Source organism: Emydura macquarii, unplaced genomic scaffold (genome assembly GCF_026122565.2).
Source record: "Emydura macquarii macquarii isolate MOO-44397 ecotype Brisbane River unplaced genomic scaffold, CSIRO-AGI_Emac_v2 contig_2994, whole genome shotgun sequence".
Classification (NCBI taxonomy): domain Eukaryota; kingdom Metazoa; phylum Chordata; order Testudines; family Chelidae; genus Emydura; species Emydura macquarii.
Genome location: NW_027133131.1, coordinates 4,165,887 through 4,180,719, shown reverse-complemented (window position 1 = coordinate 4,180,719; position 14,833 = coordinate 4,165,887). Strand labels below are relative to the sequence as shown.

General features: G+C 43.7%; 1 protein-coding gene across 1 annotated transcript; it reads left to right on the top strand.

Moving 5' to 3' along the window:
- Window positions 1-395: 395 nt before the first annotated feature.
- On the top strand, window positions 396-9,105 carry LOC137140997 (keratin, type II cytoskeletal 4-like). Its single transcript, XM_067529771.1, has 10 exons — window positions 396-971; window positions 2,333-2,544; window positions 3,618-3,678; window positions 4,740-4,835; window positions 5,787-5,951; window positions 6,486-6,611; window positions 7,355-7,575; window positions 8,124-8,152; window positions 8,258-8,854; window positions 8,987-9,105. The coding sequence occupies exons 1-10, from the start codon at window positions 396-398 to the stop codon at window positions 9,103-9,105; spliced, it is 2,202 nt and encodes a 733-aa protein (XP_067385872.1).
- Window positions 9,106-14,833: the final 5,728 nt, after the last annotated feature.

Genomic DNA, 14,833 nt, shown 5'->3' with positions numbered 1-14,833 from the left:
AATTAAAAAAATAAAACCGTGGTGAAATTCAGTTGTAAACGAGGAGTCCCTTGATTTGTTGTGCTAAACTATAATTAGACTTTAAGGAAGCAGAATAATTAATTAAAATGTAAGTTCTGCAAGGGAAGCTTGCAAGCAAAGCATATATTTTAATTTCACATTATTTCATGTGTAATAGAATGTTTGCTCCGTTTAGCCCTTGTGGAAGCCATTTCTTGCTGCCAGGCAAACCAAACCCACAATATAATTTTATGCATCCCATGCAGCTCCTGAAACATATATAAGGAGAACTTCCTTAACTCAGTTCAAAGGAAAGCTCTTTCCTTCAGTCTTTGCTCTGCTCTTGCACCACTGCTTTGCTGATCCTGTTTCGGTCTCGCTTCAAACAAGCCACCATGAATCGAATGTGTTTCTCGTCTGGTTCGCTTGGCGGAAGAAGGGGTTTCTCTTCGGCTTCTGCTGTTTGCGACTTCAGCGGAAGTAGAGGCAGCTCAGGCTCCATGAGCTGGCCTGCTGGAAGAAGTGAAAGTGGTGGCTTTGGCAGCACAAGTCTCTTTGAGCTGGGTAGAAGCCCAAGAATTTCCTATGGTGGGGGCTATGGCATTGGACACTGTGGTGCATATGGTGCTGGGGGGTATGGTTATGGTTCAGGTTATGGCAGCGGTGCCGGCTTTGGCAGCCATTTTGGTGGCGGTGCAGGTTATGGTAGCTGTGTAGGCTTCAGCAGTGGCGGCTATAGAGGTTCCTCTGGCTTTGGAGGCTACTCCCCCTACCATTTCGGGAGCAGTGGACGTTATGGCGTCGGACATGCTGGCAGTGGAAGTGGCTTTGGTATCCAAGGGGTGTGCTTCCATCCCGAACTCCTGAAGCCCCTCTCTGTGGGGGTGGACCCAGAAGAACATAAAATACGAGCCCATGAGAAGGAGCAGATAAAATGTCTCAATGACCAGTTCGCCTGCTTCATTGACAAGGTGAGAGTATAAAGTTCCTCTCTTTTTCTTTGCTATAAAAAGGGAGAGAGAGAAGACAGAGCTTCGTTTAGGAGAGCCAAACTTAACTCATCCTCAGCTCGGATGGCCCATGAGGTGCAGGAAAAGTTGTTATTAGTTTGATAGGTTAATTTAGTTGATATTCCTTTCCCTCCTAGACACAAGAATGTCCAGGAAGCACCAGTGTCTCTTAATGGCTCTCCGCTGAGAAAGAATCCATATTAAAAAATGGAGATAGTGAACACCACTCAGACACTGTGGCGATGGGTAGCAGTATAAAATCCTAAAATAGAATAGGACCACTAGCAATTTCTATCAAAGTGCAGTATTTGATGGTTTCTAACTAGCCAATAGTTCTCGCAGACACTGGAGGCATTTTGTGCTCTTAAATAGCACACGGGCTATAATATATGGAAATACGCAGAGATTTAACTAAAACGAAGAGGTTCTTTTTCAACTTCTGTGACTCTCACCTCCCTTAAAGTGGATTTAATGTCGTTCTTTTGTGATTGGATACATTGCAAATTTCATATGCAATATTATTATTAAGGATAAAATCCGCTGTATTCAAGTAATTTGAAAAGGAGCAACTACAAAAAGGATTTGTGCCTTTTTGCTTCTTTGGGACATATGGAGAAGGCGGCCTGGGTTGTTGTGTTTGTCGCCTTCTTTTCTTTTCCACGATGAATGTCAAGTCTTCTCTTCACTGGGGTATTTCTGGAGCACTTTTTGAATGGCTCAGCAAAGGGTTAGAGGAGCTTCCTTGTTCCTATCATTGAAAATTGAGAGGTGACTCGATCACGGTTTATGAGAATCTTCACAGGGAGAAAATAATCTAGCAGAGAAAGGCCAAACAATAACCTATGGCTAGATGCTGACACCAGTCAAATTCAGATTAGGAATAAGGCACCAATTTTTAACAGCCAGGGTGGTTAACCTTTCGGGCAAACTAGCAGGGGGACATGGTGGATTCTCCATCTCTTGAGGTCTTTAAATCAAGACCAGTGTAGACAGCATTATGTTGGCAGGACAGTTTTTTCCATTGCCATAGCTACTGCCTCTCACGGAGGTGGATTAATTATGCTGATGGCAGGAGAAGGTCTCCCATTGACGTAGCACTTTAGCACTACAGTGGTGCAGCTGCATCGGTTTTAAGTGTAGACCTGCCCTCAGTTACCAAGTTTTAATCTGTGTCGTCATAATCCACCCATAGAGATTTCTAAGTGAAAGAGGGTTGCCGAAGACTTAAATTTCTAATGCTAAAGAAGAAGAAGCAAGGAAAAATAAAAGCTTTGATGGAGGCTGGATAAGAGTTAAAACAATATTGCATATTTGGCTTTCAGGTCCGATATCTTGAGCAGCAGAACAAGGTGCTGGCAACCAAATGGGATCTCTTGCAACAGCACGTTGTACCAGCAAAGAAAGACCTTGTACCTATTTTTGAGAATTACATCTGCAACCTGAAGAAACAGCTGGAAAGTTTGTTACATGACAGGGCAAGACTGGAAGATGAAGAGAAGGCTGTCCAGGATTTGGTCCATGACTACAAAAGCAAGTAAGTGAGACAGTAAAGTGGATGACAGCTGCATACAAGGGCTAACCGTAGGGCATGGACAAGGAGAGCTGCTCACCCAGGTTTCGGTCAAGAAAATATAAATCCCAAACCCTCCTTTCCTGTCATGTTTATGCATTCATCAGCTATTCTCCCGTATCAGATCTATGAGTTCAGCGATGTCCATCTCATCTTTAGATCTTTCACCAGGTTCTTAAAGTCATTCATGACTTGAACTTTCACGGCTGCGGTCAACCCCACAAAAACTTCAGCCTATGTAATTTCCCCAGTATGCCTTCCTCCTCCTTGTCACATCATTCATCTTGCCTCCTTCCTCCTTCATCATTCATCTTGCAGGTATCTAGGTTGCAGGTATTATTGTTATTGTTCTGGAGCTGTGTAGGAGTCCCAGGCCCCTATTGTGCTAGGTGCTGTACAACACAAAACAAAAAGATGGCTGCTGCCCCCCAGAGCTTACCATTGAGGTGTCTCAGCTCTAGTTGCTCGCTGCTGAGACAACAGTAAGGAACGCTAGGCTCTTTGACTTGTTTTGTGATAGTTCTTTTAGTCTTTGCTTCTCGGTCATTATGGGTGAAAATCACCCCTGTGCTAGCACAAACCCTGCATGTGATTTATATCTTGTTTAAGGCTGGGATTTTCAAAGAGGATTAAGGGGGTTAGGTCTTTGGAAATCCAATTTCAGTGCTCCCACTAAAATGTAAATGGAATTACCAGTAAAAACGTACATGGAAGTAGAAAGATAAAGAGACGCTCAAACCCATGACAGTGTGGGAGACTGCCTCACAGATTTATACAGCTTTCCATTTGTAAATGCTGGGCCTGATTCACCTCGGTGTCACTCTGGTTTTACATCATTGTAACTCCACTGAAATTAGACTATTGCGAAACTGTAGGGACATAATGAAGCAGGATCAGTATTTTGAGCAGAAACAAGAATATAAAAATATAGCAGGGTACAAAATTAATAGGGAAAGATTTTGTTTGTATTGCACTTCTTGTCTTTGCGAATTGCTTAGATGGTGTAGACAAACTTTGACTCTCTTTTCTTCTAATAGATATGAAGAGGAAATCAACAAACGCACGCATGCGGAGAATGAGTTTGTGGTGCTCAAGAAGGTACGTGAGGCTATGGAAGCATGAAAGAAAACAATGAGCTGTTGTGGGCATTTCACTTTAAACTCAGTTCTAGACCAGATTCTCCGCTAGAATTTGTTGTCTTTCAACTGAGTAACTGATCTGCAGTACTGAATGGAAAAGCTTTTTAAATCATTATACTTTAGGAAATGAATGGGCAAACCTTGCCTTAATGATCTCTTCTGAGCTTTGCTCACATTTCCATTTGATTTAGATTTTTGGAGAACAGTTGTAGCTTGGGTAAAAAAGGAAGCCAATTTTAACCAGAAAACTATTCGTTTTTCTTGCCTGCTTCCACTTTGGAATCAGCAGATGAAAAATCGTATTTCCAGCATTCGTTTTGGAGAATTGCTAGTCAGCATTGGGTTTCCATGTGATAGAGCTGGACTCTGGCCTTAAGTGGGTGACAGAGATTCCTCTTGAGGAGGGAAGCTCTTTGCTGCCATACATTCAGAGTAGGGAGCTTCTGTGTCACCTGTTCCCTCCCCACATCCTGGCATGAGGGCATGATGGGGGCAAGAAGACGGGGGTGGTAGAGCAGAACTGAAGTAGATAGATTCTCCCACAGTGGTGAATGCTGCAGCAATCAACAGGCTGTCTGTCCCACATGATGCAGTTTCGGGCGTCAGATAATCAGGTGCCATAACAACCCTCCGGTGGCATCCCTTGAGGAACTCAAATGCACGGAAGAAGACAGCCTGTAGAGCCGGGTTCTCATGTACACCAAAGACCCTTTACACCACTCTAAGAGTGTAAAAGGGCCAATTACATTTACACGCGCTATACGACCCCTTTATATTGACACTTTAGGCTAAAATGGCCTTCATGTGACCAGGCCAATACTGTTTGTAAAAGAAAAAATGCTACCATCTTTCCATTGATATGGAAGCAATTTCGTTTTTCCCCCATAAGACTCCAGAGGGTCTTGAGGAACTCTCACATCCTGCTCCAAAAGCCTGACAAGAAAAAGACTTTGCTACTGTTGCTATTTTTCTCACTGTTTGCATCTATACAATGTCTGATTGCCGGCGTCTCCTTTTCAGGATGTGGATTGTGTCTTTATGACCAAAGAGGAACTGGAGGCCAAATTGCTGCAGCTGCGGCAGCACTTCGAATTCCTGAAATGCGTCTTTGTTGAGGTAGGAATTCTGCCTCTTCTAGCCACTTGGATATTGGTCTGAAGGGAATATTAATCAATTACTTTTCTGAAGCCTCATTCAGAGTTGTTACAATCAATTATAATTTTCTTTGTACATTTTCTGCGGCCCCTCCTAGAAAACATTATAAATCTCTCTATAGACAAGATATTTATATAAAAAATGCTTTCAGACAAGCCTGGGGACAATGGGACAGACTGTCTTGCATACGTCGGGAAATCGGGTTTGTTTTTGCATGGAAAATTGTGACTTTTCATGAAAACAGTGAAAACCAGACCATGAAATGTTTTCAGCCAAAAACAGTCAAACAGAAAATGTTTTGCAAAAAAACTTCCAAAAACTTTCAGATTTTCAGTTTTCCAACAAATAGATGAGGAAAACAGCTACTTTCCGCTAAAGATGTTTGTTGAGCCGGAAACCCAGTTTTCCGTCAGAAAAACGTGTCGCCTAAAAATGTTCAACCAGCCCCAGTCTTGGACTTTTGGTCTTCATTTACCCTTGTGCATAGTGAGTTTGAATCATAAGGATATCATTTTACACCCAGTTTCCATTAATTTCAACTAAATGATGACATGGGGTGAGAGGTAGCAGAGTTTCAGGCCCAATGTCTCTGCCTCCCAGTCTAAAGAATGGCAAAATATATGGTACTCTAGAGTAGCAAAATTGTATTGTAGGGCTCTACAATTACCTCCTTCATTAGAAAGTCACATCGTGGCAAACAAGTTCTATCCACCAGTCCTCACACAGTGCAGTATCCTTCCTTCCGGGTTAAGGAGAAAACTCTTTTCTTTGCGGCTTTACTTGCAGGTTCTGAATTTGGCCAAATAAATCAGTGGCGTGCTTTTGGACAGAACGTGTGAGCATGCAGGTGAAGGCATCTGCATGAAGGGGCTCTAGCATTAATACTTGACTGAGACTTTATGCAATTTGCAGGAGCACGCTCAGCTGGACGGCATGCTCTGCGATACCGCTGTCGTCTTGGAAATGGACAACAGCCGACATCTGGACCTCAGTGGCATTATCCAGAGTGTTAAATGCTGTTACGAGGAGATCGCTCAAAAGAGCAAAGGAGAAGCTGAGGCTTTCTACCAAACTAGAGTGAGTAACCAGAAAGCTATCGCAAGCCATACTTTTATCACTCTAATTCTTCCACAAAATCATGAGCACAGGACAATTTCTCGCTCCTGAATGCATGCTGTACGCTGAAAACATCTTCACTCTGTTACACTGCAGTGACACATCTTCTGAAGATGTGATTCACACCGAACACCCTCCTTCTCCACAAGCTGCTTAATAGCTAGAAGTGGAATACTTATGAAAAATAATCCACAGCATCTATCATTTTAGTACAAAGCCGTGATGGATAATTAGGATGCTATTTCCCAACCTTGCTATATCATTCATTATTATTATTAGGTCCCAATTATGGATCAAGATAAAATAATCCCAGTCTTGAAGAGTTTACAGTCTAAGTAACTTAACTTTCCATATGATGTCCTGGCTTGCTTACAGTGATATCACAGCTGTGTATCTCTCCATGAGAAGATGTTTCTATGAGAGTCAAAACAACTGCCCCCTGAATTGGAATGGATTACATTAATTTCTAGCAATGATCTTGTTTCTGGGTATTAGCTAGAGGAGCTGAGCAGCAACCGAGGCAGATTCTGCGATGACCTGAAAAATGTCCAAGGTGAAATAACGGAGCTGAAACGGATGATCCACAAACTGCAAGGCGAGAGTGATAAAGTGAAGAAAGAGGTAGGACAGATGTGTATTTGTTTTGCTGGGCTCCTGGATTGATTGCTCTTGCCTGGGTGTAAAATTCACAGCTGTTCAGAGGAACAGCACAAGATCTACAGGCCAGTTAAGTGCCCGTTCAGACCTGAGTGGTGAATAACCCCTGATGGTTGGCTCTCTGCACAGGAGTGATTTTCAACTTTGGCAAGTCTATATGGGGCCGGTCATCACTAGCATAGATCAGCATCGCTCCATTGACGTTAGTGGAGTTAAACCCATTGACATGAGCAGAGGGTCTGTCCCATGCACCCTGGTCTCAAATTCAATAGCGATATGACTGGTGTACACTCACCTGCTCTGTTAGCTATTTGAAACCTGAGCTTTGACATTTACTGGTGATAGGTCAAGAGAATACACTGGGTGTTGTTTATTATTGGGATCTCAGAGGTGCCTAATTGGGACACCATTGTTTCAGGCAGTGTGCTTAGCATCTTCAAGTTTCTGGTGCTAATGCTCACAGAATGTGAACTTAAAGCCTGCTTGGCAGGAATGCTCAAGTTTGCAAGTTTAACATTTTCATTCATTGCTAGTAAAACTTGACCTCGCAAGAGTCTGCGGCAGACAGACAGACAGGCTGTGGAAGCCCATCTGCAATGGATCTATTTTAATATCCAAATGGGTATTTGGAGATGTTTGCAGTATTTTCTTAGCTCTGAGGAAGAGCTGCACCGTGACCCTTTGGTTTTTTTCCCTCCCCATTCAAGATCGCCTGTCTGCAGACAGCCATTGCTGATGCGGAGCAGCGTGGCGACTGCGCCCTAAAAGATGCTAGGGCGAAGCACATTGATTTGCAGAGCGCCTTGCAGAAGGCCAAGGATAAACTGGCATGCATGCTGCGGGATTACCACGAACTGCTGAATGTCAAGCTGGCTTTGGATATTGAGATAGCTACATACAGAACAATGCTGGAGGGAGAAGAAACCAGGTAAGTGCATAATATGCATTGTAGTATTGCAACAGGTCAAGTAGCCCCATTAATTGATGGGGACAAAATTAATATAATAAATAAGAAAGAAGTAATAATATTGAACCGCCAAATTCAGGACACTAATTGGTTTTTGAAGGAGGAGTTTATCTAATGGCAGGAGATGAGTTCCTTAAAGGTATTAGAGATAAATTTTCAAAAGCACCTACATGATTTAGAAGTTTCAGTCCCATTTTCAAAAGTGAGGTAGGCACTTACGCATCTCAGTCCCACTGACTTTCAGTGAATCTAAGGCTCATAAGGCTGGAATTTTCAAAGGATCTTAAAAGACTCAAGGCACCCAAATCCCATTGAATTTCAATGGGATTTTGGTGCCTAAATACCTTGAAGTCCTTTGAAAATCCCAATCTAGGTCATTTTTGAAAATAGGATTTAGGATTCCCAAATCATATAGGCGTGTTTGAAAATTTATCAGAGGTCTCCTTGGCTACAGGTTTCTATGTGACATATGGGACCGTTTATCTGTATTGTTTTTCTTTCCTTAACAGGATATGTACAGGGAACCCTACGAATGTAGGTAAGTAAACTAAGGATTTGCTTTGGTTTTGCAGAAGTCACGTAAGATTTCTTTAAGAGCTTAGAGGCTGCTCTTCAAGTTACTGAACATCTCTTTTTCTCACAGCTGTGTTCAGTGGTGGCCATACTATTGGGGATTGCAGAGTCGGATTTGGAAATCCTTGTGGACCACTAAGGGGAGGATTCCACCCAGGAATTGGAGTATTTTCTTCCAGTGAAGGATTCAGCTCCAGAAGTGCAGAAGGCATCCCCAGAATTGGAGGGGGCTACGGCACAAGAAGTGTAGTCAGCTCTTCGGGGAGGGTACATAGTTCTGGAGGAATGGGGAGCGGTGGAATTGGGTACAGCTTGGGAGGATTCAGTTCTGGAAGTGGGGGATACAGTTACAGACGTGTGCTCAGCTCCGGTTTTGCGAGTTCCGGGAGTGGGGGCAGCCACAGGGTTGGAGCTAGCAGCTCTGGGAGTGCAGTCACCGGAGGAGATGTGGGGTACCACTCCACAGGTGGAGTGTGCAGCTCTGGAGATGTAGCTTCCTCTGGAGATGCAGGAGGCAGCTCCGGAGGTTCCAACGTCCTTGCAAGTGGAGTTCATTCGTCAGGGGAACATTATAGCAGTGGAGGTGTAGGCAGCTCCAGTGGTGGTGTTTATAGCAGTGGAGGTGTAGGCAGCTCCAGTGGTGGTGTTTATAGCAGTGGAGGTGTAGGCAGCTCTGGTGGTGTAGGTAGCTCCAGTGGTGGTGTTTATAGCAGTGGAGGTGTGGGCAGCTCTGGTGGCGTAGGCAGTTCCAGTGGTGGTGTTTATAGCAGTGGAGGTGTAGGCAGCTCTGGTGGCGTAGGCAGCTCCAGTGGTGGTGTTTATAGCAGCGGAGGTATCAGCAGCAGTGGGCCAGGAGGAGCATACAGCTCAGGTATGCGCATGGTATCAATGAGCTCTTCCAGAAGGATCATCCGATAAAGTCCAAACACAAAGTCGCCGTTGGGGGAATGAAAAATATTTCCTGCCTTCTGACAGCCACGTGAATCGCAAAATCTCCTCCTGCCAATAACCCTCCATTAGAGAAACAGCTTTGCCCAATGCAATCCGTATGATCATAAACCACCCTCTCAGAGGAGCTTTGTACCCAGGTTCGCAAACCAGCCTCAATCCTAGTGTTTATACTATATTTTTAGTTCAGTGAGTCTCTGGCTGTCTATAGGTATTATCTTGGCTATTAAACCAGTCTCCTTTGCCTGATAATTTTGCCCTTCTAACCCTGGGTTTTCTTGCATTAGCTACACTTGGGATCACATAGCGTTAGGACCCAGAATTTTCTGCATCCTATGGTGCCTTGTGAAGCATTTCAGACAGGGAAGCGGTGCGTTAGCTATTCAAGATCGGACTGCAGATATCATTTCGCTTCTCTTATGACACCAGGAATCTGATTTTTGTGATGTCTAGCTGGTTTTGATCACTTTGCATAATCACTGCCATTATATTTGCTGCATCAACTCCATGAAATTTGCTAAAACCCATTTTAATTACACCAAAGGTGAACATTTCCATGGGGTTTATCTGCAGTGAAACGTATGCATTATTATTCCTGTGTGTGTACTGAATGGAAAGGGCGGGTGCTTTTTCTGTATATACAGTTGAAACCATTGAATATCCTTTGCTTGTTATTGAGAACCCTAAACTTTTTGCTGTCTCTCTAATAAACTGAATGCATAATTCAAACTTTGTTTCTCAAGGGTTGTTTTTTTCCTTCTGGAGGTTTCAAAATATGTTAATAGCTTCTCCTGGCCAAACAGGAAAACCTAAATTGATAGTTCTGTGACGAGGGGATAACATTTTCAGAAACTCCGATATCACGAAGGAGCGTGACTTTCAATGAGACTTTGGAGAAGATTTTCAAAGACACAAATGGAAGTTGGGTGCCCAACACTCATAAAAAGCTAATGGGAGTTAGATGCCAACTGCCATTTTTCCCTTAGAAAAATCTCTCCTGGGATCCTAAGGCCCAGATCCACAAAGGGACTTGGACATTGCAACATTGAGCATTGTAATGCCTAACTTTTAGGTGTCCAGAAAATCACTGGGCCAACGTGATCTCACAAAGCCTGAGTGATTGAGGTGCCCAGGCTTCCCTATCCATTGAATGAGATAGGCGCCTCATGGGAGCCAGAAAAGCCAGCACGCTGGGCAGGGTGTTGCCTAAACTGGCCAATGAGAGATGCCAACCAGAGGGATATGTCTCTCCGAGATAGGCATCTATGGACATGGATATGGACAAATTGGAAAGCATCCAGTGCAGGGCAATGAAAACCGATGAGGGGTCTGGGGCACATGACTTATGAGGAGAGGCTGAAGGAACTGGGCTTGTTTAGTCTGCAGAAGAGAAGAATAAGGGGGGATTTGATAGCAGCCTTTAACTAGCTGAAGGGAGGTTCCAGGGAGGATGGAGCTAGGCTGTTCTCAGTGGTGGCAGATGACAGAACAAGGAGCAATGCTCTCAAGTTGCAGTGGAGATATTAGGAAAAGCTTTTTCCCTAGGAGGGTGGTGAAGCACTGGAATGGGTTCCCTAGGGAGGTGATGGAATCTCCCTCCTTAGAGGTTTGTAAGGCCTGACTTGACAAAGCCCTGGCTGGGATGATTTAGTTGGGGTTGGCCCTGCTTTGAGCAGGATGTTGGACTAGATGATCTCCCCTCTCCTGCCTGATGAGGAGAAGGGTTTTGAGGCTAGATCTACTGCCTTTGAGATAGGCTAGGCTTCGGGATCTGGCCCCATACACATGGTGCACATTGAGAGCCAAATTCTGTTCTTCAGCACTCTGGATTCACACCCATAGTCATTCCATTGAATCCAACAGTGCAGGTCCAGATTGACAGAGGTGTGACCGAGAGCTGAATTTGGCCCTGGGTGGGCAGTTTGCTGTGTGGCCCATTCATAGCTGCCTCCTCTCCACACAGATGAACCAAATGAGGGACAGTCAAGGAAAGGAATCATGCTTTATTCCCAGCCCTTGCATTACCTGCATACCTCATGCACAAAAAGACTGAACGAGGGATAGTGTGGGAGCCTGAACCGAGAGTTTCCTCGCTTTTGTTGGGCCAAGTCACACCCTTAATCTCATTATATTTGTTCATATTTAACATCCGAGCTTGTTCATCTGCATTAAGGTAATTTGCCTTCACCGGGGTCAAGACATCATGAAAATGATCTGCCGCTCCCAGCGTTCTCGATTGTTGCATTTCTTATATTACCTCAACTAATCAATATGTTCAAGGTTTAGGAAGTTTTGGGCAAGACTTCAGGTGGCATAAATCTGGGCCCAAATTCCTTCAATGGACTTTTACATCAGCTGGGAATCCGGCTCTGCGACTAAAAGCTAGATTACTACAATCAAACTTTTGCTGTCCTAATTTGACTGACAGTTTTGGCGAGAATTTGTTCGCTGTACTTTATGCGGCTTCAAACCAGCAGTCCATCTACATTCAGCAAAGCGCTTAAGTATTGTATACGCTTACCTTTAAGCATGTATCTCCCATTGGTTTGAATAGGACTTAAGCATGCAGTTAAGTGCTTTTTCTGCATCCAGGCCTGCCAGAGAAACCAGATCAATGTGCATTTAGGCGCCAATCCTGCAAATACTTATGCAGAGACTTAACTTTCAGCACATGAAAAATGCCACTAACTTTGGTGGAACACTCACGTGCTTAACACTAAACACCCCCGTAAGTGCTTGTAGGATCAAGGCTTTAAAGATCAGCTTACTCAAAAGGAGATTTAAAATAGTATAGAGTTGGGGGGGTGAATCTTGTAAAAAAAAAAAAAGTTTGTGAAAATATGTTTGAATAAAAACAGCACATTCACAATGTCGATATGCACACGCCCCACCCCCTTTGATTTTTTTTTGTGTGGCACATTTTTGTGGGAGCAAAATATTGTTCACATAGAATCATAGAAAAGCAGGGCTGGAAGAGTCCTGAAGAAGTCATCTAGTCCATCCCCATTCTGTTTCTCAGTTTGTAAAATACTTTATATCGTTGTCAGAGTGAGGACAGATTCTCAGGTTACATCTTTGTTTTAAAATGCTGCAGCCGGTTCTCTCCCTGTGAAAAAACGAAGTTGGTGAGCCAGCTTTGGCGAACATGGGAATAATGTGAATGATTTCTATTTGCTGTAGAGAAGCTGGTCAGAAAGACAATTCGATGTCAGCTGAGTGAAACTCTGGAAAGCATTATTAAATAGGTGTGCCGCGTTTGTCATTGTTTAGCAGATTATAAAGAATGTCTCACATTGCTCTCAGGCAGACCAAACCCATCAAAGCACTCCGTTCACCTGTGGTTTCCCATGTAAACACAAAGGGCCCAGTGGATCCTTGGTGTCACTTTACTGAGCTCAACGGGCTGAACTGGGTCCATAGGGTATGTCTACACTGCATCTAGGAGCAAACCTTCCAGGCCAGGCCCACAGATTTGTTCTAGCTGGGCTTGTGGTAGCAGACTAAAAAATACCTGTGTAGACACTGCAACGTGGACTGGAGCTCAGGATCTCAGGCCCATCTCCCTTGCAGTCGTGATGTCAAAGCAGTGTCTATACGGGTATTTTTGGTGTGCTAGCGCAAGCCCTGCTAGAACAAGTCTGTGGACCCAGGCTGGGAGGTTCAGTCCCAGATGCAATGTAGACACACACAGAGTGCAAAGGGAAGGAGGCAGTTCTCACAGTCAGTCTGCTTAGATCTCTGCTTGTCTCCTGCCTCAGATCTTTGATGGTACTTATTTCCTCTCTGAACAAGTCACGTGGTCATGCAATTGCTCCATGCATGGAAGACAGAGGGGACTCTTAGTTTTCATTGGTCCTGATGAAACCGATCCAAACATCCACTCTCTTCATTGGCCAGTTCTACGCATGGAGCAATTGTGGGACCATGTGACCTGTTCAAAGGTGAAATAAAGAAAAAATATCAAACCTCCAGCCCAGAAGAAGAGCAGAGAGTTGCAGAAGTTGGCTCAGCGAGACTGTTGCATACACAAGCACTGCAGACTTTGGTAATTCTGTTTTATCAGGTGCTCACGTAAGAAAGATGCCCACAAACTAGATGTAGAACTGGTTGGAATATTTTTCCCTATGGAAAATTTCAGCTAGAACAAAAATGTCTGTTTCCATTGAAATTTTCCAGAGGAAAGTTTCAATTTTTGTCAAAAAAATGAAAACCCCAAACCTGAAAATTTTAGTCTGATGGACAACTTTTTTATTATTGTTATTTATCACCGTTATTACTTTATTTGATCATTACCATCTCTTAAAACTAATGTAAAGTCACATAGGGCTGATCAAAAAAATTTCCAACACAATTCTTTTTCAGTGGAAAATGCTTTTTAGAGCACACTGAATCATTTTCACAAAAAATTGCCATTTGGAAATTTTTCCAGAAAAAATGTTTCATTTCTTTTAAGTGGGGAAGAAAATGCCTATCAGATATTTACTTTCATGGGGGAAAAAATGTGTGGGGGAGAGGGTGGGGAGGGTAGGATCTTTTTGTTTTGTTTTTTTCTACTGAAGTGAAATTTTTCACTGAAAAATGAAAAATGTTGAGTCAAATTTCAAATGTTCATTTCTTTCTGACCTTTTCATGAACCAGGGGTGCTGCCAGGTCTTTACAAATTCTGAACTTAGAGAACTAAACTGTGATCCGATTAGGAGTTTGTATAAGCAAGTACTCAGTACCAAAAGAATAAGGGTTTCAGGATCTGGACCAAATGTTTCCCTTCACTGTATCGATGTTTATTTATTTATTTAATTAATTTATACTGCTGTAGTATCTAGGAAGCCCAGTCATAGACCAGGGACCCATTGCGCTAGGTGCTGTACAAACCCACAATCAAAAGACAGTCCCTTCCTCAAACAGCTTATCACCAGAGTATGAATGTAATAACAATGCCTCGCTTTCATACAGTGCTTTTCTTCAAAGTGCTTTGCAAAGGAGATCACTGTCATTATCCACATTTATTTTTACAACTGGGGAAACTGAGGCACGGAGCAGTGAAGTAACTTGGCCAAGGTCACCCAGCTGGCCAGTGGCCAAGCCAGGAATAGAATCCAGGCCTCCTGAGTGCCAATCTGGTGCTCTGACCATTAAGCCACACTACCGTAGGAGCAATCAGGATGAAGACTGCCCAAATCATGGTCCTAAAATAGACCTGCCCTTGTCAATGGATCATGCCAGGGCAGCAGTCAAACAGAGGCATAAGAGAAACCAATGTGCAACCGTAGCTCACTCAGATGTGAGTGCAAATTGGTTGTGAAATTGGTTCTCAAAACCTGGCTTATAGTTCGGCGGGGACCTCATATCGAAGCAGTAGGAAAATCAAATGGTTCGCCTCTGAAAGCAAAGTGCGTGAGCCGCGGCTGAGCGTTCGCTGCTGGAAAACGAGGCGTTAGATAACCGTGTTGTTGGGTCGAAGCCCAGGAGCGATACAGACTCACACCAGTTCCACAGGCGGTGTTTGAGTTCAGTGAGCGTCTAATGAGTTCATTTTGACACCTGGCGGCCAGGAATGTCAAAACCATTAAGGCACTAAACTGATCGCTTCACTTCCAGGCAACCAAGCCCAGATCCCCGAAAGGATAAAAGGGGCAAGATTCCCGTGGTGTGTTTGTCAGAGGACAACCCTCTCCAACTCCGCTCCTTCCCTGCACCC

Excerpts from the sequence above, each read along its gene's own strand:
- LOC137140997 (XM_067529771.1), top strand. The coding sequence starts at position 396 with ATGAATCGAATGTGTTTCTCGTCTGGTTCGCTTGGCGGAAGAAGGGGT. Across the intron at positions 4,836-5,786 it reads TGAAATGCGTCTTTGTTGAG|GAGCACGCTCAGCTGGACGG; the intron begins GTAGGAATTCTG and ends TGCAATTTGCAG. Across the intron at positions 8,153-8,257 it reads AGGGAACCCTACGAATGTAG|CTGTGTTCAGTGGTGGCCAT; the intron begins GTAAGTAAACTA and ends TTTTTCTCACAG.